Source organism: Zingiber officinale, chromosome 4B (assembly GCF_018446385.1).
Source record: "Zingiber officinale cultivar Zhangliang chromosome 4B, Zo_v1.1, whole genome shotgun sequence".
Lineage (NCBI taxonomy): Eukaryota > Viridiplantae > Streptophyta > Magnoliopsida > Zingiberales > Zingiberaceae > Zingiber > Zingiber officinale.
This window is the reverse complement of record NC_055993.1, coordinates 47,949,036-47,976,967: the sequence shown is the minus strand read 5'-3', so window position 1 is coordinate 47,976,967 and position 27,932 is coordinate 47,949,036. Positions and strand designations below refer to the sequence as shown.

The 27,932-nt window shown below is 37.4% G+C and overlaps 2 protein-coding genes across 2 annotated transcripts in view; both read right to left on the bottom strand.

Annotated features, from left to right (window-relative positions):
• Positions 1 to 947: 947 nt before the first annotated feature.
• Positions 948 to 1,987, bottom strand: LOC121975031 (ATP synthase subunit b', chloroplastic-like). The gene has a single exon (XM_042526385.1). The coding sequence runs from the start codon at positions 1,826 to 1,828 to the stop codon at positions 1,163 to 1,165; it is 666 nt and encodes a 221-aa protein (XP_042382319.1). The 5' UTR covers positions 1,829 to 1,987; the 3' UTR covers positions 948 to 1,162.
• A 6,970-nt stretch (positions 1,988 to 8,957) lies between these two features.
• The window catches only part of LOC121975030, a 58,124-nt gene continuing 39,149 nt past the window's right edge, over positions 8,958 to 27,932 (bottom strand). Inside the window, exon 5 of the mRNA XM_042526383.1 lies at positions 8,958 to 9,222. Coding sequence (XP_042382317.1) covers positions 9,115 to 9,222 — 108 coding nt within the window. The 3' untranslated portion in view covers positions 8,958 to 9,114. The remainder of the gene's footprint in view (positions 9,223 to 27,932) is intronic.

Below are 27,932 nucleotides of genomic sequence, written 5' to 3'. Positions count from 1 at the left end.
ATTGTTAAATATGTGAATGGAGAAGTGGTGGAAGAAGAGAGAAACTCCATTGTAAATGAGACTTTAGTCCCATATTGGGAGCTTTAAGGCTTGTTGGTTGGTCTATATTGATTCACATGTATTGAGGATGTAAACAAATGCATGGGGGGAGGCTCTCTCTCACGCGTGGGTGCGCAGGGGGGGTGCAAATCCAGGGACCGGATTGCACAGAACCATGTTGACTCGTGTGCAGGCATGACCTGCGCACGTCGAATGCCGGGCTGGTCGAGGCAAAATTCGTTCAAGTGGAACAACCAACGTTTTGCCACGTAAACCTTTTGCTGCTGTGTAACGGATGCATTAAATTTGAGATTAATACAGAATCTCAATGTTCGAGTAATAATGAGTGAAATAGTAGACGTTTCACTACTCGGCTAGTAATGGTCATTAATCGATCATTAACGCTGTCGTTGATCTGAGCTCCTATATAAGGAGGTTGCGATCACAGGCAGAGAACACACACGTAACAAAGCAAGCATAAGTTTGCCACCTCATTTTCCTCCTCTGTCGTGCAACTCCTGCTCGGCATAGTACCCGTAACAACGATCGGGTGTCACTCAGTTCGTCGTGACCACCAGTGTTTGGCGAATCCGCCCTCCTCTCAATCGATCCGCCCTCTTGGCCAATCCGCCCTCTCAACCGATTCGCCCTCCGCTCGATCGATCCACCCTCCTCTTGGTCGATCCGCCCTCTCGACCGATCCGTCCTCCGCTCGACCGATCCGTCCTCCTCTCGACCGATTTGTCCTGTGCTTGGCCAATCCGCCCGCTCGACTGCACAGACTAACGACTCAACTGATCTTCTTGCTCGGTAATTCTTCGGCTCATAGCAGAAATCAACCTCTGTTGACAGCCTGAAATTATCCGTTTAAATCATCTCGACTGTAAATTGAATTTAATTCAAAATAATTTAAATTCAACTAATATTTTGTATATCTCCGACAACAAATTAGTTGTATCCAACATTACGATATTACAGTTCGGTAAATCTGTAACGATATTGCGGTTCGGCAGTAATGAATAAAGTTCTTTTCTTTATACGGCCACTACCAACTTACTACGATTGCAGAGCAGAGCAGAGCACAGCAAAGAGAAAGAAGAAAGGAGAAAAAGGAGGAGCGGAATCAAACGCTAGGGAGAACCTTCTTGACGATCTCATCGCTGAGGGCGGCAATCTGCGAGTCAAGGGCCTTGATCGTTTCATCCTTCTGCCTCTCCAAGTTCTGCAGCGCCTCCGCTAGCTCCGCCTCCACCCGCTTCCGGCCCTCCGCCAGCTTCTTCTCCAGCTCCTCCGTCGTCTCCTTCTTCATCTGATTCAGTGCGGCCGAGATCTCGGCCCGCGCCGCCTTCATCACCGCAGCTGCCTGCTCCTCCAGCTGCTTCACCTCGGCGGACACGTCTTTCACGTCGGACAGTTTGCCTCGGATGGCGGCGTCCCGCTCGTCCATGAACTTGCCCAACGGCGTGAAGTAGATCTTGTCCAGCGCCACCATCAGGAGGAGGAACTCGATGGCGATGGCCGGCAGCGTCAGGTTGAAGTCGAACAGCGCCGCCTTCTCGATCTGCTCCGCCAGCGCGGGCAAGGGCGAGGTGGCCAGCGCTACGGCGGCAGCGATCGGGAGGGATCGGAAGGTGAGGAGGCGGAAGGGCGGTGGAAGCAGAGGCCTGCCCAGGCTGGGCCTATCACTATCCTCGGCGGACATCCGGATGGCAGGGAGAGGGCGGATAAGTCGACGGCATGTTGTGGAGGTGAAAGAGAGGGAGGAGGCGATGGTGGCGGTGCACGACATGGTATGGTATGTCCTCTACTGAGATCACTGCCTCCGCCGGAGCTGATAGATAATTCGATTGAGTTTGCCTGCGACTGATCGGCCAAGAAGAAAGCGGCGGATATGAGGCAGAGAAAGGAGGAAGACCCTAACCTTATCGGATTCCAACCAATTCTTCAATCTTCACCACACACACGCACATCGCATAATAATAAATAAAAATGATGTATTTTATGTATTTTACTTTTCCCCACAAAAACATCCGACTCGATTTCTAATACTTTTGAAAAATGAATCGCTCCGACTTAATTTCTAAAACACCCTCAATTTTTAATTCTCAATAACTCTTAATAATAAATATGAAATTTAATTTTAAAATGATATAGTATAAATATATATTTAAGTACTTATATCTATAAAAAAACATTTAAAAAACATAAATACTTAACTCAGTAATAATATTTTATTATTATGAATTATATTTTGACACGTTAGTCAACTAATTAGTCAATTGAATTGATCCTCAAATGGAAACACTATGTGACATTCTATTCTGCTAAGTTGACGCGAATTCTAATCAACTAAAAAAACACTTTTTTGAATCCATTTCTAAATCTAATCCCACACGTAACCCATTATCCAGGTGTATTATGTGTTTGATTTGTTTTTTGATTTTTTTTTAAACACGTGTATCTACTTCTTATGATGATAAAGGTGAATACGTTTATGTTCACCCCAACGTCCCTGTCAATCTGTCCCAGAATCAATACGAAGGAGATCACGTATATCTATTTCTTATGATCTAATTAATCCAAGAGATGACAAGCCTAGCTCCATAAAAAATTTTCATCAGTCCACAAGATAAATCATGGAAGCGCCATAATAAATCATCGATATTATCCAAGAGATCATATCTCCTAGATTTCATCTTGCCAAATATCTTATCCTTTCTTTACTTGTTGAGACTTCATTGATTCGGTATTTAATCCTAGATTTATTTGAGCTTCTAATTGTCAAGTATTCGATATTTAACTTATTTAGAGTTTCACTTGTCAAGTACCTTCTTTTCAACCTTCTTGGACTTTACCTATTGCTCAAACAAGCAATCAACACCTACATACTAGGCATGCCATATAAGTAATCATAATTTCATCCTAACTTGTCCCCACAGACTTAACTGAGATGGTAAGTAAATTATAGATTTATCTAATGAGTGAAGGATCGAATTCTAGTGTTGACGGGATATAAAATTTTGCACCCGGTATAACTCATCCTCTAATCCATATCACCTCTCAGTCACCGTGAGTTATCTCCCTCGTAATAGTCCCGGGGTGAGTTGACGAGAGTCCTGGGACGAGCATAAGCGTCTTTTGTCCCATAATTTCATCCTAACTTAAACATGTGCTCAAATATCAAAATCATATATTTAAAAGAATTACTGTACCAGCACCATCAACCTATATCAAAACCACATTTACAAGAATGACTGCACCAACACCATCAACCTTTGCTCAAACCTTTTAATATACTTCTTAGTACATGTGGTGCTCATAGTGTTTGTTTGTGCTAAGAGTATATACCAAAGAAAGACAATGCAAGGCAATGCTAATAGTGGATTTTGTGTAGTTTGCGACCTAAGGGTCTGTTTACTTAGAATTGCAGATGGAGAAGGGAAAATAATTTAGGTTATAAAAATCATTGGTGGAAAGAAAAGGAGAAAAAGAGGGAGGAAAAAAAGAGAAAAGGAAGAAAAAGAACATGGACCAATTGGCAGTTGCGATTTACAGCTAGACACGAACTAGGGGGCCTAGCAGCTCGCAGCTATAATTAGTGGCTAAGCCAGAGCTTGCAGTGCCATAGCAGTGATTTGCGATCAAGCGTTGATCTCACAACCACGGATTCACATCCAAGCAGCTCGAGGAAGGATCGAAACTTGTTCAGTTATTCTAGTTGTTCTTGCTTTCAGATGCACAAGAAAATGAGTAAAAGATTGGTTTGAAAATGGATTTAGAACGCATCCACAGATCGGTTTTTTTTACTCAAGTAAACAACGAAACTTGTCTTGACTCTCATGCAACTCATCCTTTCTTTATACATCTTTCAGAATCAACAGAGCATTAGTCCTATTCTATGGTTTACTGATACATTAGGTGGATCATTATCGAAATCCACTAAAGAAATTATCCTTTCCTAGGAGGAGCAAACCTTATACAAGATGTAGCTTCTCTATGTAAAATACAACAATCAAAAAAGAGAAGATTTACTAAAAGCCTTTGTAAATCCTTGGATAGTGCTTCGCTTGGTCATTTAGTTGTTGAATATCAATAGTACATTTGTTCATAGTTATCAAAAAGAAAACACACTCGATGCTACGACTAATTTTCAAGTAACTTTAGTTGACCGACATCAATTCAATCAATCGATTGAAATCAAGCTAGTCTTTACAAGATAACCAAAAGTTTAGCTTTTACTGGACCAATCCATTAATTGACTAAACCCTGTTCAATTGACTCAAACCCAAGTTCAGTTGACTCAAACCCAAAAAGGATTATTCTATTTCCGAACAAATAATGTATAATTCACTCAGCAATCGACTAAATACTCTAATCTACTGAACCAACCTTTAGTCAACTCAATCAACTTAAAGATCCCAATTTCAGTCAATTTATGCCTTTGTAAGCCAACACAGCTCCACGATTAAATTTGATCGCAAACTACAACTAGAAACTTGTTGCCCCTTGGTCGAAAACTGTCTACAAGCTAACTAGGTAGCCCCTTGGTCAAAAACTCTCTACAAGCTAACTAGCCCCTATCCAATTTTACCCATATCATTCTTTGATGATGTTATCCAAAGTGTAAACCCCATGCTATATATATATATATATATATATATATATACACAATCTTTCAAGTCTTGATTTCCATATCGCCCATAATGATACTACTTAAAAATTTCATGCTGTCTTCACATGCCCAGTCTCCATACTTTCAAGTCTTCAAGCACTTACATAAAGGCTTTGCCTCCAGGTTTTCACATGCCCAAAGGTCTTTCTTCAAAATATTCATCAACTATATGCTCCTCATCTTAATACTAGAATCTTTTAATCCCACAGAAGTCTTATTTGATTACCTTGAAGTTCACCTCATACCAAAGCTCTGAGCCATTGAGCCAAATCAACTTGAGTTAACTCTGTTGAGTCACCCCATATAAAACCTTCCATGTCCCCACAAACTCAATCCATAGATATTAATACCGTAGATAAATCTAACTATATTTTTTTTTGTCATATATATTAAAACATCCTCAAGGGAACATGATCATCTAACCACTTATTTTGTCAACAATCTTACCAAACCACTTAAGAGCATCATTGCACACTAACATAATTGGCTTAAGTTACATTACCATCTAGATACTTAATGAATGAGTACATCAAAAGGGAGCACAAATTACTCCATCATCATAGTCTATTAATGAGTTGAAGAAAAGCATTATTGTGAAATTGTGATGCAACTTCAAAAACTCAAAAGGAACATTGCTCAATCATGGCTATTGTTGATCCATCGACGAAGTCACTATTCAAATGAATGACCCACTTGATCATCTAGAACACACAAATGTAGCTCCATATAACTCTTAAGATATATTTGATAAGAGGGAATGACAAGGAAATGAAATAGATTGACTTTGTGGAACAATCGTAATGCATCTATCTCATCTAGCTTGTCCAATTTGCTCGTCCATTCTAACCAACATGGTGTAGAGTGTATACTAAAAGTCTAACTTTTTGTAAACATTTATTTTGAAATAAAGAATCACATTGGTCAAATGTTTACATTTATATGCTAAGTGTACTTGTTAAATTAATTTATATTGTAGATAACATGTTGTGTGGTGTCACACACAGAAGATCATGTTATCAATTCCTTATAAATTATAAATAGTAGCTCACGACCAAAATGGAAATGGACAAACCATTGGAATAGTCGTAGTGTAATTGGGTATTAGTTTATCTTAACTATAAAATTACACTAGTACACTTAGAGTGTATTGAGTAGGACCATTTGAGGTTGTTCCTTTTATACTGACTGCATAAAAGAATAGAACCTCAGTTATTATGGAAGTGTGTACTTTTAAACCCGATATAACAACAAGCATGTATATTTAGTATTTATTTCTTTGACTTATCAATGGGTAAGATTTAGCTCGTTAAATCAAGAGGTCCGATAGGTTGGGAAATAATATTATTTATATGGTGTGTTGTTGGTTATAGAAGAAAACTGTGTCCTAGTAATCTAGGTTGATAATGTCCCCAAGATGAGCTCATAAGGATTGTCATGTAAACCCTGTAGGCAGACTTAGTCCGAGATGACAATGAAGTTGAGTGGTACTATTCTTGGAGCTAGATATTAATTGAGTGTCAGTAACTCATTTAATTAGTGGACATTCGATATCTTAAACACAGGGAGATTAACACGCTCATAATAAGAAGGAGCCCAAAATGTAATTTGGGATTGGTGCGGTAGTTCAATAGTAGCTCTTTAGTGGTATGAGTTATTATTGATGAACTTGAGTTGGGTGTTCGAGGTGAACACGGGAAGCTCAAGTTCATTGGGAGACCAAAATCAATTCTTCCTCTCGGTCCCTATTGTAGCCTCTTATATAAAGCCTTATATCCACCCAAAGTCTAGCCTCTTAGCCCATGTTAGGGGTCGACCCCTATCCTTGCTTGGAGCTCAAGCAAGGGGTCGGCCAAGCCAAGCTTAGAGCTTGAGCTAGGGCCGACCAAGTCTTGCTTGGTGCCTAAGCAAAGGGTCGGCCAAGTATAAAAGGAGAGGGAAATTTTATTAAAAATAAAATTTTGATAAAATCTTTCCTTTTATGTTTTCATCCACATAATTTTAAAAGAGAGTTTTAAATTTTAAAATCTTTCCTTTTATAGATTTTCTACAAAGGATTAAAAGAGATTAGATATCTTTCCTTATTTGTAGTTATCTATAATGTGAAAGAAATATTTTAATTTTTTGACAAAACTTTCCTTTTTTGTAACCATTATATAAAAGGAGTTTTATTTTTAAATTTTATCTTTTATAGATATCCATAAAAGGATTTAAAATAGAGAGATTTTAATTTATAAAACATTCCTTTTATAGCTAACCATAAAAGGGATATTTTAAAAGAGAGATTTTAATTTTTGTTTAAAATCTTTCCTTGTTTGGTTTTACAAGAGGTGGCCGGCCAATATAGAATAATTAAAGGAAGTTTTAGTTTTGTTATAAAACTTTCCTTTTTTGGATTCACCAAGGATTATAAAAGAGAAGGGAGGATGTCTTCATGAGACACAACTCTATTCTATTGTTCCTCTCTTCCATCCTTGGTGGGCAGCTCTCTCTTCTCCTTTTCTTCTTCTTTGTGGCAGGCGACATCAACTCTTGTGGAGCTCTTGGTGGCCGGTTGCTTGGAGGTGAAGAAGTAGATAAAGGAGGCATTGTTTTCAAGCATCCCTTGAAACATTGTGATGGTGGCCGAAACTTGTAAGAGTAGAAAAGGCTTTGGTGGATTTTTTCTTGATAGATCGTCGCCCGCACGACGTCCAAGAGAAAAAGAGGAATACAATAGAAGATCAAGAGGTTTTTGTTTACAAATAAAGGTATAACTAGTTGTCCTATTCCGCATCATACTAGTTTTTCTTTGTATGAATTTTGAATTACCAAACACAAGAGGCTAACGATTCTAGGCAATCGATTTTGTGTTTCTTTTGTTTTCCGAACTTGTGATTCGATTGTTCTTATTGGTTAAACCTAGGGTTACTAAAAGGAGATTAAATATTGAATTTTGTTGAAAGGCTTTGTCTAGGAAGTGGTGGATGATCCTATACCCAAGAAGGGTTAGTGTCTCGTCATGTTTAACCTGGAAGTCGATCTCTGAAATAAATATTTAATTAACTTTGTAACATAAATGGATTTGGATTAATAATGTTAAGCATCATTTGTCATCCAAGTCTAAATCTCTAAGAACAGATAAGTTGAATTTGGAATCAATAATGTTAAGTTCCGTTTGCGATTCCAAATCTAATTTCTAAAGAACAAAATAGGTTGTTTGGAAAGGTTCAGGACTTATACAAAATTTTTATACAAAGGAACCAATGTGATATTCCGAGTAACAACCAACACATGGTTCTCAAACCTACACTAGCACTTCCAATGCATCTAATCCAGTCAAGCCACCTAGTCTATTTGACCTTTATATTCTACTATGCTTGACTATCCATTGATTATTCCAACCGTTTTGGTTTCCCTATTAATTTGATTGTCTATTTGGATCTCCGATTAGGCCAACTTGTTTAATCCATTGATTGGTCTAGTCTATTAAACTTAACCTATTAGTTTAACAACTTCATTCAATTTGCATTGTTATTTTTCTATTTGGCGTTTTGTTCAGCAAATGTATTTCAACATTCTGTGTGTCCAACCTCCATGACTTGTCTAGCTCGCTTGATATGTTCATTTCATTCAATCCACCTACTTCATTTGACTAGCTCGACTATAATAGTTCAACTTGTTTGTTTGGGCCATATTATTCTGATCCATTGCCTGATTAGTTTAACCCATTGAGTTTGGCCTAAAAGCCTCACTCAATTTGTCCAACCTATTCGACCTCTTTGATCTATCCAATACATCCAAACCCCTCTAGTTAACATTTAGTCTACAGCTATGCCCAATTCATTAAATATTTTCCTTTTTAGTCTGTGATCTAATCTGTTTCATTCGATTTGTCTCAATCTATCATCTTTTCAACTTGCCTAGCTTTTTCTTCCATAATTAACTAACCTAACTCAATTAGTTCCCTTGACTAATCAATGTACATTTTAGATTTAATATTATTTGATAGTATTATTATATTAAATAAAACTAAAATGTTTCATTCCATTAGGTTGTTGAAGTAGTCATTCCTTGAATCATTCTATATTAAATTGAATTACCTAAATTGAAGGAGTCATATGGAGTATAAATCCATTCTCATTTTATTTCATTCTACCACACCAAATGACCATATATGGTGTTACAGTTGTAGGTGTAAAAGTTGAAGGTTTTGAACAAGATAAAAAATTTCAGTAAGAATTCAGAATTGAAATAGCAAACAGCAATGAAACGCCAAACCCAAGTGTTCTTAACCACATGACACAATTTTTATTTTGAGTTTATTGAGTTTAGTGTAAAATACCTCATATGACACTATTTAAGGACTCCTAAAATAAGTGGTCCAGTGAGATACTCGTACAAAAAGCAGCCGTGAGTCATATACATCAGTTGGGTGTTCGTGCCCGGAACGTCTTAGATAGCTCTTTAACAATAGTCTTCTCCTTCGCACCGCCATCCGATTCATGATGCCATTTTCTTGACGTGTTAGCGACCTGGAATTTCCATTAAGAACTAATTCAGCAGCAAAGATACAGATATAACAGTGAGGGCCAGAGAGCTTGAGGTAAGCCAATGTCACGATATTTAGCTCTCCCGTAGACAACAAAAAGTACCAATGGAGCATCCATGCACTAATAAAGTATCTCAGGAAAAATAATTGTGCTATTACCCATGTAATTAAGCACTAAGAGTAAATGCAATAATATATATTAGGAATATTAATATGGCACCATTACAAATATCTAATTAAAACTAAAAATACTAATCAAGACTAAACATTTAGTATATACCCTACTATTAAATAGCTACATTCTCCATGCATGCAAAGAACAAATGAGAATGCATCACTATGCTTAGTCACAGTGAAGCCGAATTTTGGAACAGTACTTGAAGGGCGGTAAATAAGTCAAGCTAAGCAAAGCTTTAGGGTGTTCAAGTTTATTTGATAAGGTAACCGAGCCGAGCCGAGCCGAGCCGAGTCTAAAATGAATCAAGCATTTGAAATGATTGTTTAAACTTGACTTGATTTATTTTTGATGAACTTGAGCTTGGCTTAAGTTTGTTTCGTTTAGATGTTATCAATTTTTCAATTCAAACTTATTTGATTGTTTGGAACTTTTGCTTGTTTGATTGGTTATTGAGCTTATTAAGTTAACTTGTTTGTTTATTTTAAAAGTTTGTTTTTATTTATTTAGTATGTTAATAAGAGTTTTATTAATGAACATGGTTTACAAACGTTGTTTATAAACATTGTTCACGAACATTGTTCACGAACGTTGTTCACGAACATTAACAAGCTGAACACATATGTATTCAAGTTTGTTTATTTAGTTTAACGAGTTATTCAAGTTTGTTTATTTAATCGATCTTGTGTGTATTGAACGAACATAAACAAGCTCTTATCAAGCTGAACACCAAACTTATTCATGAGCATTCAATTCATTTACCGTCCTAAGTACTTCTGACGAATGATTAGCATTAAATCTTGACTAAAGAGATGGAACATTAATAGAAAATTAAATTGAGCCTCTAGTTCAATTCTGATAAATACAGAAAGGAATTAGATGTCTGTCAATGTTTGGATCTTAGTAAACCACAAATTGTATGCGCAATTGTTTAGAATTAAAAGAATCTAATTTTGTCATTGAATCTAATTTAAGGGTGCACTAATTTTGTTTAGAAAATTGTAATTATGTCAAATGAAATATTTGATAGCTTCATTACTCATTTTTAGCACTGAGCTTTTCTTTAAATCAATGGTTGGAGTCATAAGAAAGGGGAAATATGGACTGGAGAGAAGCGAGAAGAAGAAAAACCCATAATGGTGTTTACTTGACTGAAAGAATGGGAAGAAGAGTAATTCTTTCAAAGATTTTGAATCATCATTCTTTTAGACTCAACATCTGCCCTCAGCAGGCTCTTCTTCTGTTCTTTTATCTCTGTCGTGTTCAGGAAGTGCAGTAAACAACCATATTTTCCCACTTTCCCACTCTTACGCCTCCCCTATTATTTTTTTATTTAATAGAAGGTTTCTCAGATTAATTAACCATCTCCTACCAACATAATTTTGTGCATGATGACCTCAAGTTCAATCAACAATAGTTAGCCTACTAGAAACCTCCTCCAAGAATCCAAAAAACGAAAAGGACTCATGAGATCATGTTATAACAAAATGTAAATGGCAGCCTGGTGCACGGAGCTCCCGTCATCTCAAGAAAGGGTCGGATTACATTGAATCAATGGATATTATCATCATCTATATTACAAACTTCTCCATCAAAGTCAGCCTAGCATGGAGTCTTCAAACGCTAGCAAAAGACACTTGATATTATTTACCTCAATACCAACAAGTGGATTAAGAGGGGATGAAAAGGTAGTCGGAGCCAACATTCACAAATTTAAGTTTTGTTAGTCTTGAAGAAAGTATAGAGTAGATATAACCTTGAAATGCAATATCTGGCACTGATCCTCTCTAGCTTGGCCTCAGTTATGATTGAAGACTTGGGATAAAATAATCCCAATTGAATTCCCTACTTCAATGTCAGGGTTCTTGATGGGGAATGTGATTGCGCACCATAGGTTTTGGTCCTATTGGACGAGAGCACCTTAGAACAAAAGATCTAGGTTAGGAGCATCTGGGTTGATGGAGATTAATTTTGGTGGAAGTAGAGGTATAAAAAAGGAGCGGAGGCAGTAAAGCAAAGGGTTTAGGAAGTTTGAATCCAGTCAAGATTCAGGTTCAATGGACAAGCAATGTATGTCAGTTGATTTGTAGTGCTCACAATCAGGCATAAGATGACTAGGAATAGATTAGGAAACAATTTATGTACAAAAAAAATGGTAAGTGCATGCTGCTAATGAATGTCGTTGGAAAATATTAAACTAGTCTGAAGAAGCGAAAAATTTAATTAGCTAATCAAAACTTAACTGGAATGGCAAAAAATGTACTACATGCATCGAAATAGCCCAAACTGAGGTAATTTTTTTGTGCTATCCCTTGAACCACAGTGATGTGGACACCTTTGTTGGACGTCACTATAATCGGAAACAAATTATCAGTTGGGAATAAATCTGTTACTACCTAATTAACTACTAGAATAAATTTACTACCGCCTAAATTGCCAGTTTGGAATAAATATGTTACTACCTAATTAGCTACTAGAATAAATTTACTACCGCCAAAATTGCCAGTTTGGAATAAATCTACTACTACCTAATTAGCTACTAGAATAAATTTACTATTGCCTAAATTGCCAGTTTGGAATAAATCTACTACTACCTAATTAGCTACTGGAATAAATTAACTACTCTCTAATTAGCTACTATCTAAATTTGCTACAACTATAAGTAGAAATAAATAAAGGATCTTTCTATTTTTGATTCCTTGTTTCTTTAGGAATCGGTCTTTTCTTTTTTTCCTTAAATAGTCCATGTAATTGACTCCTTACATAAGGAGTGTTATTATCAATGAAGGGAAGAAAAATTTGAGTAACTTGGATCTAGGACGAGTCTTTCCCCCTCCCTTTTACCCTTATGTGTTGCATGACCAAGTATGGATTTAGATCTCGACTTATGACTCGATCCTACAACCATAACAACTTGGTATCAGAGCCAATCATGGGTGACACGGATCCGACCGCATCCAAACTTGATGCCTTCATGGAGAAATTGACCTCACATCAGCAAGTTTTTTAGGAACAGATCACCTCCTGCCAACCAGGACTAGAGGAGCAGATGGGCAAGATATCCCATACTATTCAAGATGCTAGACGATAACCTTTGCCCACTGCAGACAGCCCTACCAAGCGGAGTATGGCCCTTCTAAGGCCTCGGAGGTCAAACCCGCTAGTACCATGGCTCCGCGATACTCGAAGATAGAGTTCCCCACCTATTCTGGAGAAGGGGATCCACTGAGCTGGATTAAAAGGTGCAAAAAAATTCTTTACCAACAAAAGGACCACAGAGGCTGAGAAGGTTGGCTTTGCTGCCTTTCACTTGGTAGGGGAAGTCTAACTTTGGTTTGATCAGACAAAGTAAGAAGAGCCAAAGATGACTTGGAAGCAGTTCAGAGACCACTGTTATATCCACTTTGGCCCGCCTCTTAACAACAATCCTCTGGGAGAGCTAGTAAATCTGAAGCAAACAAGCTCTGTAGAAGACTATCAACGGCAATTTCAATCCCTCCTCTCCCGAACCTCGGACCTCTGACCCCGACAACAGGTTGACTTGTTCACAACGGGGCTAGTTGAAGATCTTTGTATCAACATCGAGCTACAGAAGCCTGGAAACCTGGGCATTGCAATGAATATAATCAGGGCATAAGAACGGAAGCAGTGCTTCTATCAAGGCGAGCACCCATTGCATACAAATTGGGACGGAATCACATCCAAGTTCAACCCTAACAGTAAAGGCCCTCCTATAACCAAGACCAAGACCGTGGGGGACAACAGCAAGGGGACTCCACCTACCTCACTCTTCAAGCGTCTATCCTGCGCCAAGATGGTAGAACGAAGAGCTAAGGGCCTCTATTTTAACTGCAACGAGTCATATTCCATGGGTCACAAGTGTAAGCGTCTGTTTTGGATGGAAGTGTCGGATGATGACAATGAAGGTGAGGAAGAGGAGGAGACGGACTTGGAAATTTTCCTCCATACTATAGTGGCGTTAGAAATTCACAAACAATGCAACTGTTAGGCGCAACCCATGGGATACCTGTCTCGGTCCTAGTGGATTTTACGTGAAGGGCTAGTGCCAAGCCTGAACGTGAAGATTCAGAAGCGACTTGGCCTGAAGGTATGCGCTGCTAACGGAGAGCGTGTGTCAAGCTTAGGCCTCTGCAAGTATGTACCCTTACAGGTGGGCAAAGATACCTTCTCTGTTGATTTCTACATGCTTCCGTTTGAAGGGTTTGACATGGTTTTGGGAGTTAAATGGCTACGCACCCTAGGCCCTATTATATGGGACTTTCATTCCCTAATGATGAAATTTGTCTGGGCGGACAAGGAGGTCCTCTGGCACGATCACCCGTTGGAATCGAAGCCATGTACAGCCATGATACGCAATGAGGAATTCATGGGAAACAAACTGGAGTCATTGCTTGAGGATCACGATGACTTGTTTTAAGAACCTGCAGGCCTCCCTCCACCCCGAAATTGTGATCATCGTATCATGCTCTTGCCAGTATTCGCCCCCATGGTGGTCCGCCCTTACCACTACCCGATTCTCACCCAGGGTAACATCCTCCTGGTAAAAAAAACATGATGGCTCGTGGCGTTTATGTATTAACTATCGTGAGCTCAACAACCATAATGTTAAGGACAAGTTTCCCATTCCAGTAGTGGAGGAATTACTTGACGAGCTCCATAGGGTGCAGTACTTCACCAAACTAGACTTGCGCTCCGGATACCACCAGATCCGAATGAACCCCAGGGATATCGAGAAGTCAACCTTCCGTATCCACCATGGTCACCTTGAGTTCCTGGTCATGCCCTTCGGCCTCACCAATGCCCCATCAACCTTTCAAGCATTGATGAATGAAGTCTTCCAACGCTATCTTTGTAAGTTTATTTTGGTTTTCTTTGATGGCATCTTGATCTATAGCCCACGAGGGATACTCAGTTGGAGCATTGCCGACTTGTCCTTGAATTGTTAAAGGCTAACTTTTATTTCTAAAAAAATTCAAGTGTTCCTTTGGTCAGCCCCACGTATCTTACTTGGGTCATGTTATCCATTCCCAAGGGATTGAGGTGGATCGCAGCAAAATCCAGGCTACTGAGGAGTGGCCCAGACCTCAAACTTGCAAAGCTCTCAAGGGATTTCTTGAACTAACAGGCTACTACCACAAATTCATCCAGGTTTATGGGCAAATCATAGCCCCTCTCACAAGTCTTCTCCAATGGTCCAAAGAGACTGAAGAGGCATTTGGGTAATTTACGAAGTCCCTATCAGAAGCATCGGTGCTTTGTTTGCCTAATTTTTGTGAAGAGTTTGTAGTGGAGTGTAACGCTTCAGGGAATGGACTTGGAGTCGTTCTTCAACAACTAGGGCACCCCATTGCTTTCTTCAGTCGAAAATAAGCAGAGCATCATCTTAACTTAACAGCATATGAACAAGAACTCATTGGTTTGGCCAAAGTCGTTATCTACTAGAGAATACCTACGGGATAGTCACTTTCTGATACGAACAAACCCTTGCAGTTTGAAGTACTTGTTGGAACAACACATCACCACATCACCCCCAACAACATTGGATTAGCAAGCTAATGGGCTTTGACTTCCTGGTGGAATTTAAGGTAGGCTACTTGAATCCCTCTCTCGCTATCACAAGGAGGAACCTATTATAATGGCTCTTTCTATTCCCTGTGCGGAGATCTTCGAAAAAGATACGAACTGAAGTGAACTCTAATTCGGAGTTGTTCAGATTACTAGGTCGAGTTCAACGTGGAGAGGAGGGGCCCGAGTGGGAAGCTCGGGATGGCTTAATCTTCTACAAGGGGCAGGTTTTCCTTCCAACAAATCTCCGCTGCTTTCCACACTGCTCGTGGTTTTTCATGAGGCTAGGCATGAGTGGATACAGAAGACATTGCATCGCCTTCATGCTGACTTCTATTGGCTAGGTATGAAGCGGGATATCTTGTCTTTTGTGTGACAATGTGTTACCTGTCAGCTCAATAAATGGCAGAACTTATAACCAGCAGATCTACTTCAACCTCTTTCTATCCCCAAACAAGTATGGGCAGATATCTCCATGGACTTTATCAAGGATCTTCCGAAGGTGAAGGGTAAATCCGTCTTGTTTATAATAGAGAATCGTTTATCCAAGTATGCTCATTTCATTCCCCTAGACCATCTGTATATAGCAGTCTCAGTGGCTGCGATCTTCTTTACTGAGATATTCCGCCTCCACGGAACGCCTGAATCTATTGTCTTTAATCGTGAAAGGTTTTCCTTAACTCTTTTTCTTTTACGGGAATTGTTCCGACTTTGTGGAACCAAGCTAGCCTTTTCTTCAGCCTATCACCCACAGTCTGATGGCCAAATGGAGCTGGTTAACCACACCATTGAAATGTATCTGCACTGCCTTGTTGGGGACTAACTGCGGAAATGGCTTCCATGGCCCGAATATTGCTACAACACATCCTTCCATACCACTTTGGGTGCTGCACCATTTCAGCTAGTGTATGGACGAGAGCCCCCTCATCTTCTATCTTATTCTTGGGGCTCTACTCATGTTGCTGTAGTGGATCGCGCCTTGATGGAGAGGGATGAGGTGCTTCAGGTGGCGAGGACGCGTTTACTACAATCTCAGCAGCGGGCCAAATTGGCTTTTGACTCCTCTCACCGTGCATTGAGCTTTGCAATGGGGAACTGGGTCTCGTTGCGTCTATAGCCATATCGCCAACTCTCGGTGGCTCGCCAACGTCACCACAAGTTCCTTCCCAAATCTTTCAGTCCATTTCAGGCAATGTTGTTAGAGGCGCGAGGTACACCAAGGCGCAAGGGCTCCTAGAGCCCGAGGCGCGACGCGTGCCCGAGGCGTATGCCTCTTGAACATGAGGTTGATTACTAAACTACTGACACATTCATATATGTCAAATATGACAACTATTAATATTCCACACATACAAATATCAATTATGACAAGTAAAACAACATCATGATAAAATTAATAAAAGTTTCAAACTTTCAAGTTTCAACTTTCTAATCTAAACTAACAAAGTTCATCAAAACAAGCGTAATAAGTCAAATTAATCATCGAGCTCAAGATCATCCTCATTGTATTCGTCCTTATCTTCATCTTCTTCAAATTCAATTTCTTCTTCTTCTTCATCTCTAAGTCTTAGCGATGAGTGTCTCACAGAGGAAGATATATTTCCCTTCTCGACTTGTTTAGGCTTAGCATGTGAACTAGAGGTCATGGATGCAATATTTTTTCCTCTAGTACAATATTCAAGCTCTTCAACTCCACTAGCCCTAGCAACGACATCCCATGTCAAGTCATCACCTTCAAAAACTAACTCATCTTCTTCATTATCATTTTCTCCATTCATTCTACCCATCAACCATTCATTATTGTCATCGATATCTGTCAAAGAGATTACGTCAATCTTATCACGTATATCATACCAACGTTTTAAGGCACGATTCTATTTCACAAATACCAAATCATTTAAGCGCTCCTGAACTAGCCTATGCCTTTTTTTACTGTGAATATACAAAATGTCAAAAAATCACAATAAGTATAATAAAATAGCAAAGAATATTTTCTACTTATAAAAGTAACATACTAATAGTATTATACATTTATATTTATTACATGTCTGCTCAAATACACTCCAATTGCGCTCACAGCCGGAAGCACTACAAGTGAGACTAAGCACTTTAATAACAAACTTTTGCAATTCTGGGGTATTTGCTCCGTAGCATTGCCACTATTTTACTGGAGATAATGCTCTTCTATGTCTAATTGTCACATTCCTCCTAAATAACCTTTCTGTCTTTCGATATATAGAGAGCTAGGTAGTGATTTTATCTTGCCCAACAGTGCTTGAAACCAATTTCTCCATAGTTTCAAACAAATCATTCACCACTTCTCCACAGATATTTGAATGTGTATGAATAAAAATATTCTGGATTCAAATAATGTCCTGCAGAATGCAGAGACTGATGAAGTTGGCATTTCCATCTCGTATTAATGATCTCAAACACTTCTTTGTATTTCTCTTCTTTCTCCTTAAAGGTCTTCATAATTGTTTCTTTTGCCCTATCCATAGCCTCATAAATATAGCACATTGCAGGTTTTCTTTCGCTATCAACCAGTCTCAGAACACGGACTAAAAGGCCATATATCTTTAAAATATGCCCAATACTGCTCCAAAATCTAAGTTTCATAATGATTTTAGCTAACTTCTTCCCCGTCGCTTCTTTTGCCCATTTACTCTTTGTCCAATCCTTTAAAATGAATATTTTTCTTAAATTTTGCTTCTGTAGGTGCATCCTTTCCAAAGTGAGAAAAGTAGTAACAAATCTTGTGACACCCGCTCGACAAAGTTCTTTTTGTCTTGTGAATTACCTCAACATATTTACCATGTCAAACCGAACATAAATGTAAGCATTCATATTCATAGTCTTCTTCAATGTTGCTTTAAAATTAGCCATTTTCCCAATATCTTCTAAGATCAAGTCGACGGAGTGAGCAGCACAAGGAGTCCAATACAAGTGTGGTCTTTTTGCTTCTAATAATTTTCCTACATAAGAAGTTTAAAAACTATATAAGTTTAACATATATAAGAAAAAGTATATCGTTAAGAAAGTTTATCGGCAAGCACATTGTTACTTGCACTATCTGTAACAACTTGAACAACATTTGCTTCTCCTACACGCTCCACAAATCGATCAAGCAACTGAAATATTTTCTCTTTAGTCTTTGCATAATCAAAAGCATCAATCGATTCAATGAAAACTAAACCTTTAGGACAACAACAACAACAATAACAACCAAGCCTTTTCCCACTAGGTGGGATCTGAAAACTAAACCTTTAGGAGAATTCACTAAAAAATTAATCAATGTCCTCTATCTTTTGTCTTTCCACCCATCTACCATCAAGCTATCAACAGCCTTTTTAGAAAAAGAACTCGCGCCTCATGATAACTAGGTCCTTTTAGACTTACACCATATTGGTCAACCAAGTCCAACATCCTTTTGAAGCTTGAATAGTAAACGACGCTAAAGGAATTGCTGCATCATACATCCACTCAGTTATGGCCATACAAGTTTTCCCCTCAATTCTTTCTTGTTTGTCTCATTTATCGTAGTTTGCCTCTCTCTACCCTTTCTACTTTCAACATTTTTTTTGCACATTAAGAGCAAAATACGTATCAATTGGATCTATTTATCTTGGCCTTTTTTTGCATATTCACTGATCTAGAACTTATACTTGTACTTATAAGCGACACAGCTTTAGCTCAAATATCATCCATATAAATATCATCACCAAAAGGGTCTACATCCTCAAAGTCCAATGTCGCAAGTTTAGAAAGATTATGGTGTGTTTGGTACGCGCGTTTTCCATTTCCATTTTCCGGAAAATGCGCATTTTCTAGAAAACAGAAAACAAATTTTTGTCATTTTCTGTTTTTCTAGAAAACGCTAGCTATATTTTAGAAAACAAGCACGAAAAACGCAAACCAAACACCATTTTTCAGAAAACGCACGTTTTCCAGAAAATGAAAATGGAAAACACGCGTACCAAACGCACCCTTACTTTTCTCCATTTTTTCTCCATGAAATTTTTAATTTCTTCACGTACATAAGGCAGGCATCTTTTGCAAGTCGTAGTATTTCGAAACCGCCCAACAATATGTTATTTTGCACGATAGATACCCCTTTTGTAACTTTTTGACAAAAATTACAAATTAAATCATTTTTGTTATCCGGATTAACTCTTTGAAAATAATTTCATGCCGAATCTTTTGATATAAATGTTGGAGTATCACTACTACCTTCCATGATAATTTAACAAGAAAATAATCGAAAAAAATAAAAATAAAATTAAAAAGCACTTTAATGGAAAAGCACTGTACCAACAATAGAAAAGTACTGTACCAATAATAGAAAAATAAGGAAAAAGAAAAAAGAAAAACATGAAAAACAAATGAAAAAATAGGGCCAAAAAAAAGGAAAAACGGGACAATAGCAAAACTGGATAGCAATCGGCAGCAAGAACACAACCTGTAAAAATGGAAAAAAAAACAAACAAACAAATAAAATCGGACAACGGCAAGAATACAAACCAGCAACTCAACAAGAAGAAAAAAAAAAAAGAAAAAGAGAAAGAAAAGAAAATACCAGAACAAAGAGAAGAAAAGAAGAAGATGAAAAAATGAAGAAAAACTAAGCAGTGAAAACGAAGAAGAGAAGAAGAAGAAAAGAAGTAACCGAAGAGAAGAAGATAACAGAAAAAAAGAAAAGAAGAAGAAAAGAAGTAACCGAAGAGAAGAAGATAACAGAAAAAAAGAAAAGAAGAAGTAAAGAAGTAACCGAAGAGAAGAAGATAACAGAAAAAAAGAAGAGAAGAAGAAGTGAAGAACATAAAAACAAAAAAAAAGAAGGAAAAAACACATACTTGGAGACGGCCTGACTCAGCAATAGTGGCGGCGGACGACGGCAATACCTGGACGACGGCACGACTCTTCTTCAAATTTAAGTTTCTTCTTCTTCTTCCGTTCTTTTCTTCTTTCCTTTTATCCTTTTCTTCTCCATGCCCTAATTTCAAACCAAATTGGTTCGAAATGCTTTTTTTGGTTAGAAATCTAGAAATGGTTCACGATCGTGCCTCAGTTGAGGTGCGAAGGCGCCCTAGGCACACCCAGGCGCGCATCTGACAAACAGCACCTGCCTCGCTTGGGAAAAAGCGTTTTTCCCAACGCCTTGTGCACCGAACACCTCAGGCGCACCTCGAGCGCGCCTTTAACAACACAAATTTCAAGTGGCGGCATGCATTGGGTCTGTTACTTATAGACTTGATTTACCACCAGATAGCTGCATCCATGATCTTTTTCATGTCTCATTTTTAAAGCCATATAAGGGCTCCCCACCGGATAATGTGAGAACTTTACCTCAGATTGCAGGCCAAGCTTTACCTATTCCCTAGGCAATTTTGCGTAGCCGTCTCAACAGGGGACCACAAGAGTGCTTGGTGCATTGGGCGGATTCCTCCATTGAAGATACTACTTGGGAACTGGTTGGGAAGTTCCTCTCCGTATACCCAGCCTTCGAACTTGAGGACCAGCTTAACATCTAGGAGGGGAGTGATGATATGGATGCCTTTGTTAGACGCCACTATAATTGGAAGCAAATTACCAGCTTGAAATAAATCTGCTACTACCTGATTAGCTACTGGAATAAATCTGCTACTGCCTAATTAGCAACCTTGGAATACATATGTTACTACCTAATTAGGTACCGAATAAATCTGCTACTGCCTAATTAGTTACGACCCAAATTCTACTACTGCCCAAATTTGCTACTACTATAAGTAGAAATAAATAAAGGATTTTTCTATTTTTGATTCCTTGTTTCCTTTAGGGATTGGTCTTTTCCTTTTTTTCCTTCAATAGTCCATGCAATTGACTCCTTATATAAGGAGTGTTATTATCCATGAAGAAGGGAAGAAAAATTTGAGTAACTTGGACTCCATCTAGGACATATCTTTCTCCCTCCCTTTTTCCCTTACGTATTGCATTACCAAGTACAGATCCGGATCTCGACCTGTGACTCGATCCTACACTCGAGACCATAACACACTGAGATGCTAACTCGTCTATGATCTAGAACTAACAGATGAACGTGGTTAAATCTCTGCATAAACTGCACAAAGTTAGTTGTTCAGTTTAGACCGAAGTAGATGACTTAATCATGTGCAGTTTTTCATTGGGTGGGCACCTAATCTGAAGCATATAAATGGGGACTAGAAGTAACATCATATGCTTCGTTTCTTGTTTCCCATCCATCCTAACCATGAGCCATTAGGTTAGCGTCAATAGTTAACATGACGGATTTCCTAATCCTCAAAAGTGATGATGTTAACTTTCAATGGTGCTAGAGTATTGCGAGATTTCCTAATCCTCAAAAGTGAACATACCGTTCAATCTAACTTTTTTCTAGTAGAATAACTTTAACATAGGAAAATGAGTTTCAAATCTAGTTACTCCCGGTCTTAATCTCCCATCAATAAACTTCCTCATTAATCAATAAATCCAATGATAATTATAAAGAAATTTTGTAACAATTGCACTTTTTCACTACCTTCTTACTATATCGAGTTTACTAAAATCCACCATCTTTAAATTGATATAGTGTGTTGTGCATGGTATCTATAACAATGTTGGGTGTTTTTACTCCATCAACTCTTCAAATCTGTTAAATTTGGCACCATTGTTTGTGATGCATCTACTTGTTCTTCATATATCTTTTAAGTGACACAATCCATAAGTGATATATATAAGATACATAATGATATTCCACAATTGCATCAACATATTTGTAAAATATCATCCTTCTATTTTATATAATAGAAAAGTGATAATGCACATTTGTATAGATCTGGTCCAGCCATTGCACATTATCATAACCCCATATAGGTCACATTGCTTCTATATGAAGGGACTTATCGCCTCCACATGTTTATCTAGGTATCAACCAACAATTTCATAGCTTTGAGTGGTTAGACATCATAAATGGCAGTATGTATTGTTTGTTGCATGCAATGAAAGACAATTAAAATAAAAAATTACAATATTTTTGTCGATCCATTTCATCTTCTCCTTTGTGCAGGCACCATCAATATTTTGCTAGATTGGTTTGCAAATGTCATCGGATCAATATCAACCATGATTTAATCTTGAGTTGTATCGAAGTTTGATTTATGACCGGACTTATACTGGTTCAATACCGTATTAGGTTGTACAAGTATGGTTTCTGTATTTTTAAATATAAAATATATTAATTAAAAATAAATTTTTAATCTAAATATGAAAAAAAATACGAGATCACTACGTCTCCATATGATAAATAAATAAATTATATATATTTTCAAAATAAAAATAAATTATATATATATATATAATTAATAGGATAGTTTTATTAGGATTTAATTAAGTCTGTTTAGATTATTTTATAAATTATAACTAGAAGTTGATTGAAAAAATTAACCATAAGTTTAGTTATACACCTAAGTTTTCTACATCCCTACGGCGCACTAGCAAATGTCCCCACCGTGAACCGAGGTCACGAGCACCCCACCATGACCCACGGAGATCGTGGGCATCCCCGTCACAACCCGAGGAGGTCGTGGGCATCCCTGATGCAATCTACAGAGATCACGATGGCCTCCGCAGCGTCTTCGTCACGATCCCACGAAGTTCAACGTGATATCGCAACAACCTTCGCGACCCCGCGGGATCGCGGCAACATCTGCGACCCCGCGGGATCGCGGCGGCCTCCACAACCCCGATAAAAGCCTCCCCAAGCTCGCGGCATTCCCTGGCCGACGAAACGATAAATTGCATTTGATTCGCTTGGTACGGAATGAAATTTTAAACCATGATATCGACAACATGTTTTCATCCCATAAAAGGAAAAAAAACAGCCAATGCCACCTCATGATGAGGTAATACAAAGACTTGCACTTCTCAATGTTAGTCCAACAATTAAGTCGCTTCCACTAGCACCAATTATATCACCACTATATCGCATATGTCGCTAGTATCCACATTCTACTCAAGAAGCACAAAGAATACAGTAGAAATTCTTGGTCGTTTCAGATATCTTCACCACAACCTTCAAATTTATCATATACAAATTCCCTAGAGGCTTATCTATTAAAATCTTAATGTTGTTGTTATTTATACTTAAAATCCTATTTGGCATACGTTCCTCCATTGCACAACAAATTCCTTAAGGGACTTTTAAACACTTGGAAGCATCCGTTATCCATTAGCAAAATGTCGCTTTGGAAGTGTAACCCCATTGTTGTGTTAGATCATATTGCAATGTAACCACACCGACAATGAAATAAGTACTCTAGTCAACATAGGATTAGTCAATATGTGTCTCTAAGTTGGACCATAAGAGAGTTATTTTTATGTCATTTGTTTACCTATGCATCATTAAAAAGACATAAAAAATCACAAGAAAAGAACTCTCTTCTAGTATAAAAAAAAATGAAATACTCACAATAAATAAATACACTAAATATTCACAATTTATAACATTAAAATTAACATATGAAATATTATCTTATTCATAAAAAATCACAAAAAAAAAAATATTAATTTTAACAAAAATATAAAAGGTGCAGAGAGCTCTCGCCAATGCGGAGTCCCAGAAAGAGTTTATTATACGTAGCCTTATCCTACTTTCCAAGAGGTTGCTTTTGAGGCTCGAACTCATGACCTCTAGATCACATGGCAACAACTTTACACACCAATGTTCCCTTTCTTTAACAAAAATATACACAACATAAATATTTTCATACAAAAATATTACTCAAAATTTTGAACTATTAAATTAATGAAACCAAGAGTAATCACAACTATCAGTGCAGATATCAACACGACATGGGACAATGTATAAATGAATATAAAATACAAAATTTATAAGTTTATTAAAATTATCACGCTGTCATGTCACAACCATATCTGTAGACTTATTATATATAAATGTTTGAATATTCAAAATTATTTTTAATTATTAAAAATATATAATTAATTTTTCAAGGAAAATTATTTGAAGAGTTCAAGGATTATTTTAAATTTAAAGATTTCAAGTTACATATATTTAAAAATTCCTAATTTTTTAAAATAATTATTTGAAACATTTAAAAATATATTTTGGGAAATATATATTGCTTTTCAAAATATATTAAATTTATAATCAATTTTTTACATGGATTAAAAAAATCTAGAATTATTTTTGAAATCATGAAAATTATTCAAAAATTTTAAAATATTTTTTGAGATTTTAAAATTAAATTTCTAAAATTATGAATATTTTAGAGGTTGTTTTCATAAAATTTAAATTAATTTTAAGTATGTTTAATCATGGTACTAATAAAATTGAAAGTATAATTGTAAATAGGTTGTATATAATTAATGCTAACTCTAATTACACATTTCACTTTAATATACCTAACTTTCTTTATTTCACTCAGAGCAGCATCATGAAGTAAAAAATAAGAAAAATAAATTTTTTAAGATATTAATTAATTATGTCTAATTAATTAATTACTTAATAATATATAATCAGTAAATTATATATAAATTGTTATAATATATAAACTATTAAACTTATATATGTACAAACTATATACAACAGTTATAATTATATATAAACCGTCATAATAATTATAACTCTGTTATGTTAATATTAACAGTTAGAGTAATAATAATAGTGTTATTACAACACTGTTAACAATTAAAACAGTTACAGCAATATATTATTAATATAACAGATACTAAAATATATATATATATATATATAGAAATGTTCTCCTGCGGTGCATTTCTTACGGTTTGGTGCGGTAGAAGTGATTTGGCATTCCACGTCAAAGCCAAAAAACGCGGCATCATCTATCTTCTCGTCTTCTTCGCCGACCTCGCCAAACGGCCACTGCCGACCTTCCGTTGGACGCCCAGCCACTGTCAGCTGGATTGCGGCCGGATTCCTGCCAGATGGCTGCCGGAATCCGGCCGTTTCATGGCCAAATCTGCCGCGACGCTAGCAGACGCAACGCTGCCGATTCTGGCCGCGATCCGGCCGGAATCCGGTCGCGATCCGGCCGGAATCCGGTCGAAACGGCCGGATTCCGGCAGCCATCTGGCCGGAATCCGGCCGCAATTCGGCCGGAATCCGGTTGTGATCCGGCCGAGGGGTGTTCCGCCAGCGTCAAACGCCGATCACCGGCAAACGCCGGGAGAAGCGTTCCCTGATCGGTCTGGTGACCGATCAGGAGGTTCCCTGATCGGTCACCAGACCGATCAGGATGTTCCCTGATCGGTCACCAGACCGATCAGGAAGGCAAGTCCGCAGCGTGCGTTTTTTTATTTTTCTTGGCTTTGACGTGGAAGGCAGTATATATATATATATATGACGTATATATATATACGTGGACTAAACCGCACCGATGCCGCAGCATAAGCACCGCAGGCTAGCATTTCTCTATATATATATATATATATATATAATTTGTTATAATTATAATAAAACTCATATGACACTGATATATTTATATATCAATTATTTCATAATTTTAACTTCTAATTCCCTCTCGCAATGTCGCGATCTCAATTTGGTCGGCAACCTCCAATAAACACTGCCACCGACTATAGCCGTCACCCCAATGCACTAATTCTCCTAAGCCGAAGAGTCTGACACCAGTTGTCACTCATTGCTTCTTGTTGTCAACAAGTAGCCTCTTGTTGACACTAGCTGGTACTTCTAGTGAAATTTAGAGCTTCTATAACCTCTTGGTCTCCTCTCGCATGATTGACATAAGCAATTGAGTGATTCTTTGTCTTATTCTTTGTCGATCACAAGCACGGAAGAAAATTTATGACCGACCATGAGAATCTCTTACGAAATGACCAGCACAAGCATGCCAATTGGATCTTAGTGTTGGTCCCATGTTGGAAGGGTAGAAACCGCACATATCTGGTGGCATTGATCAGCATCAAAAACTTGTCCAACATATTATCTACTTCATATTCATAATTAACTTCACATAAAATTCTAAACTTATTCAATATTTTCTAGTATTTTTTGAATATTATAAGTTGTAAAAGATTCACAATTTCCTATGACCTGAAACCAAAATGCATATATTTAACTATAAAATTTTTATTTCCAAATAATTACAAAATGTTGGAAATCCTATCAGCATTAAAATCAAAGATATACAAATCAGGAAAAATAAGAAAGAATCATTTGTCAATTATTAGCTTTAATTAGCTTTAATTAGTTTCCTTATTATTTAATTTCCTTTTCATTAGTTTCTTTTCTATTGTAAATTCTCTCTATAAACAAGAGAGTCGTGTACATATTCTTTTGTATAAGAAATTATTTCTTCCTCATTTTCTAAATTGGTATCAGAGCGATGTCAGAAGTCACGTCCGAAACCACTACAATCTCTGCCACTATGGTAAAACCTTCTGAGACCCTGCAACATCATTCCAACTCTCATTCAGTTCAGATCACTAGCATCCGCCTAAATGGTGACAATTTCCTCCAACGGTAGCAATCCGTCCGAATGTATATCCGTGGGCAAGGAAAAATCGGTTATATCATGGGTGACAAGAAGGCTCCTGCTCTTAATGATCCGCTGCATGCCTATGGGATGCTGAAAACTCCATGGTTATGACATGGCTAGTCAACTCCATGAAGGAGGATATAATTACCAATTACATGTGTTATCCTACTGCAAAAGAGCTGTGGGATAATATTAGTCAAATGTATTCTGACCTGGGTAACCAATCACAGGTTTTTGAATTGACTTTAAAGTTGGGGGAAATACGTTAAGGAAATGATTCTGTCACGAAATATTTCAATTCATTGAAAATATTGTGGCAGGATCTTGACCTCTTCAGCACATACGAATGGAAATCTGCTGATGACTGCAACCACCACAAGAAAACCATGGAAGATGGTCGTATTTACAAATTTCTTACTAGTCTCAACGTCAAATTTGATGAAGTATGAGGAAGGATTATTGGGAGACTTCCTCTCCCATCCATTGGTGAAGTATTTGCCAAAGTCAGAAGAGAAGAAAGCCGAAGGAGTGTCATGCTCGGAAAAAGGAGTACCAGTGAGTCAGTTGAAAATTCTACCTTATTTACTAATGCTGCAAATTACCAGCGCAGGTCTGATGATAAGCCTCGGGTTTGGTGCGATTTCTGCAACAAGTCTCGCCATACACGTGAGACATGTTGGAAAATTCATGGCAAACCTGCCAACTATAAAAATAGCAAGTCTCAATTCTGTTCTTCATGTTCCTAAATTAGCCTGCAACCTCTTGTCTGTTAGTAAACTATATAAAGATTCTAATTGTTGTATTATATTTTTGAATCACATTGCATGCTAGGATGATTGAAGGTCTCTACTATTTGGATGAAATGCCTGTTAGTAATAAAAAAACTCAGAGCCTTAACAGTATTAGTTCAAACTCAGTTCGAGAAAAAATAACGCTATGGCACTATAGACTAGGACATCCTAGCTTTCCTCATCTAAAAATCTTATTTCCAGAATTATTTAAAGACATTGATTGTTCTTCTTTACATTGTGAAACTTATTTTTTTACAAAATTTCATTGTTCAACTTATTTGCCAAAAAATTACCAGACCTCCAAACTTTTTTACTTGATTCATAGTGATGTTTGAGGTCCATCTAAAATTACTACTCTTTTTAAAAAAAAATGATTTGTAACATTTATTGATGACCATACACGTTTATGTTGGATTTATCTAATGAATAAAAAATCGAAAGTGAGAAATTTGTTCAAAAATTTTTTACACTGATTGAAAACCAATTTCAAACCAAAATTTGTATTTTACATTCTGATAATGGAACAGAATATTTTAATGAGCACTTGGGTGATTTTTTGAATGAAAAAAGTATTTTTCATCAATCCACTTGCCGAGATACCCCTCAA

Coding starts and splice junctions, on each gene's coding strand:
- LOC121975031 (XM_042526385.1), bottom strand. CDS start 1,828: ATGTCGTGCACCGCCACCATCGCCTCCTCCCTCTCTTTCACCTCCACA.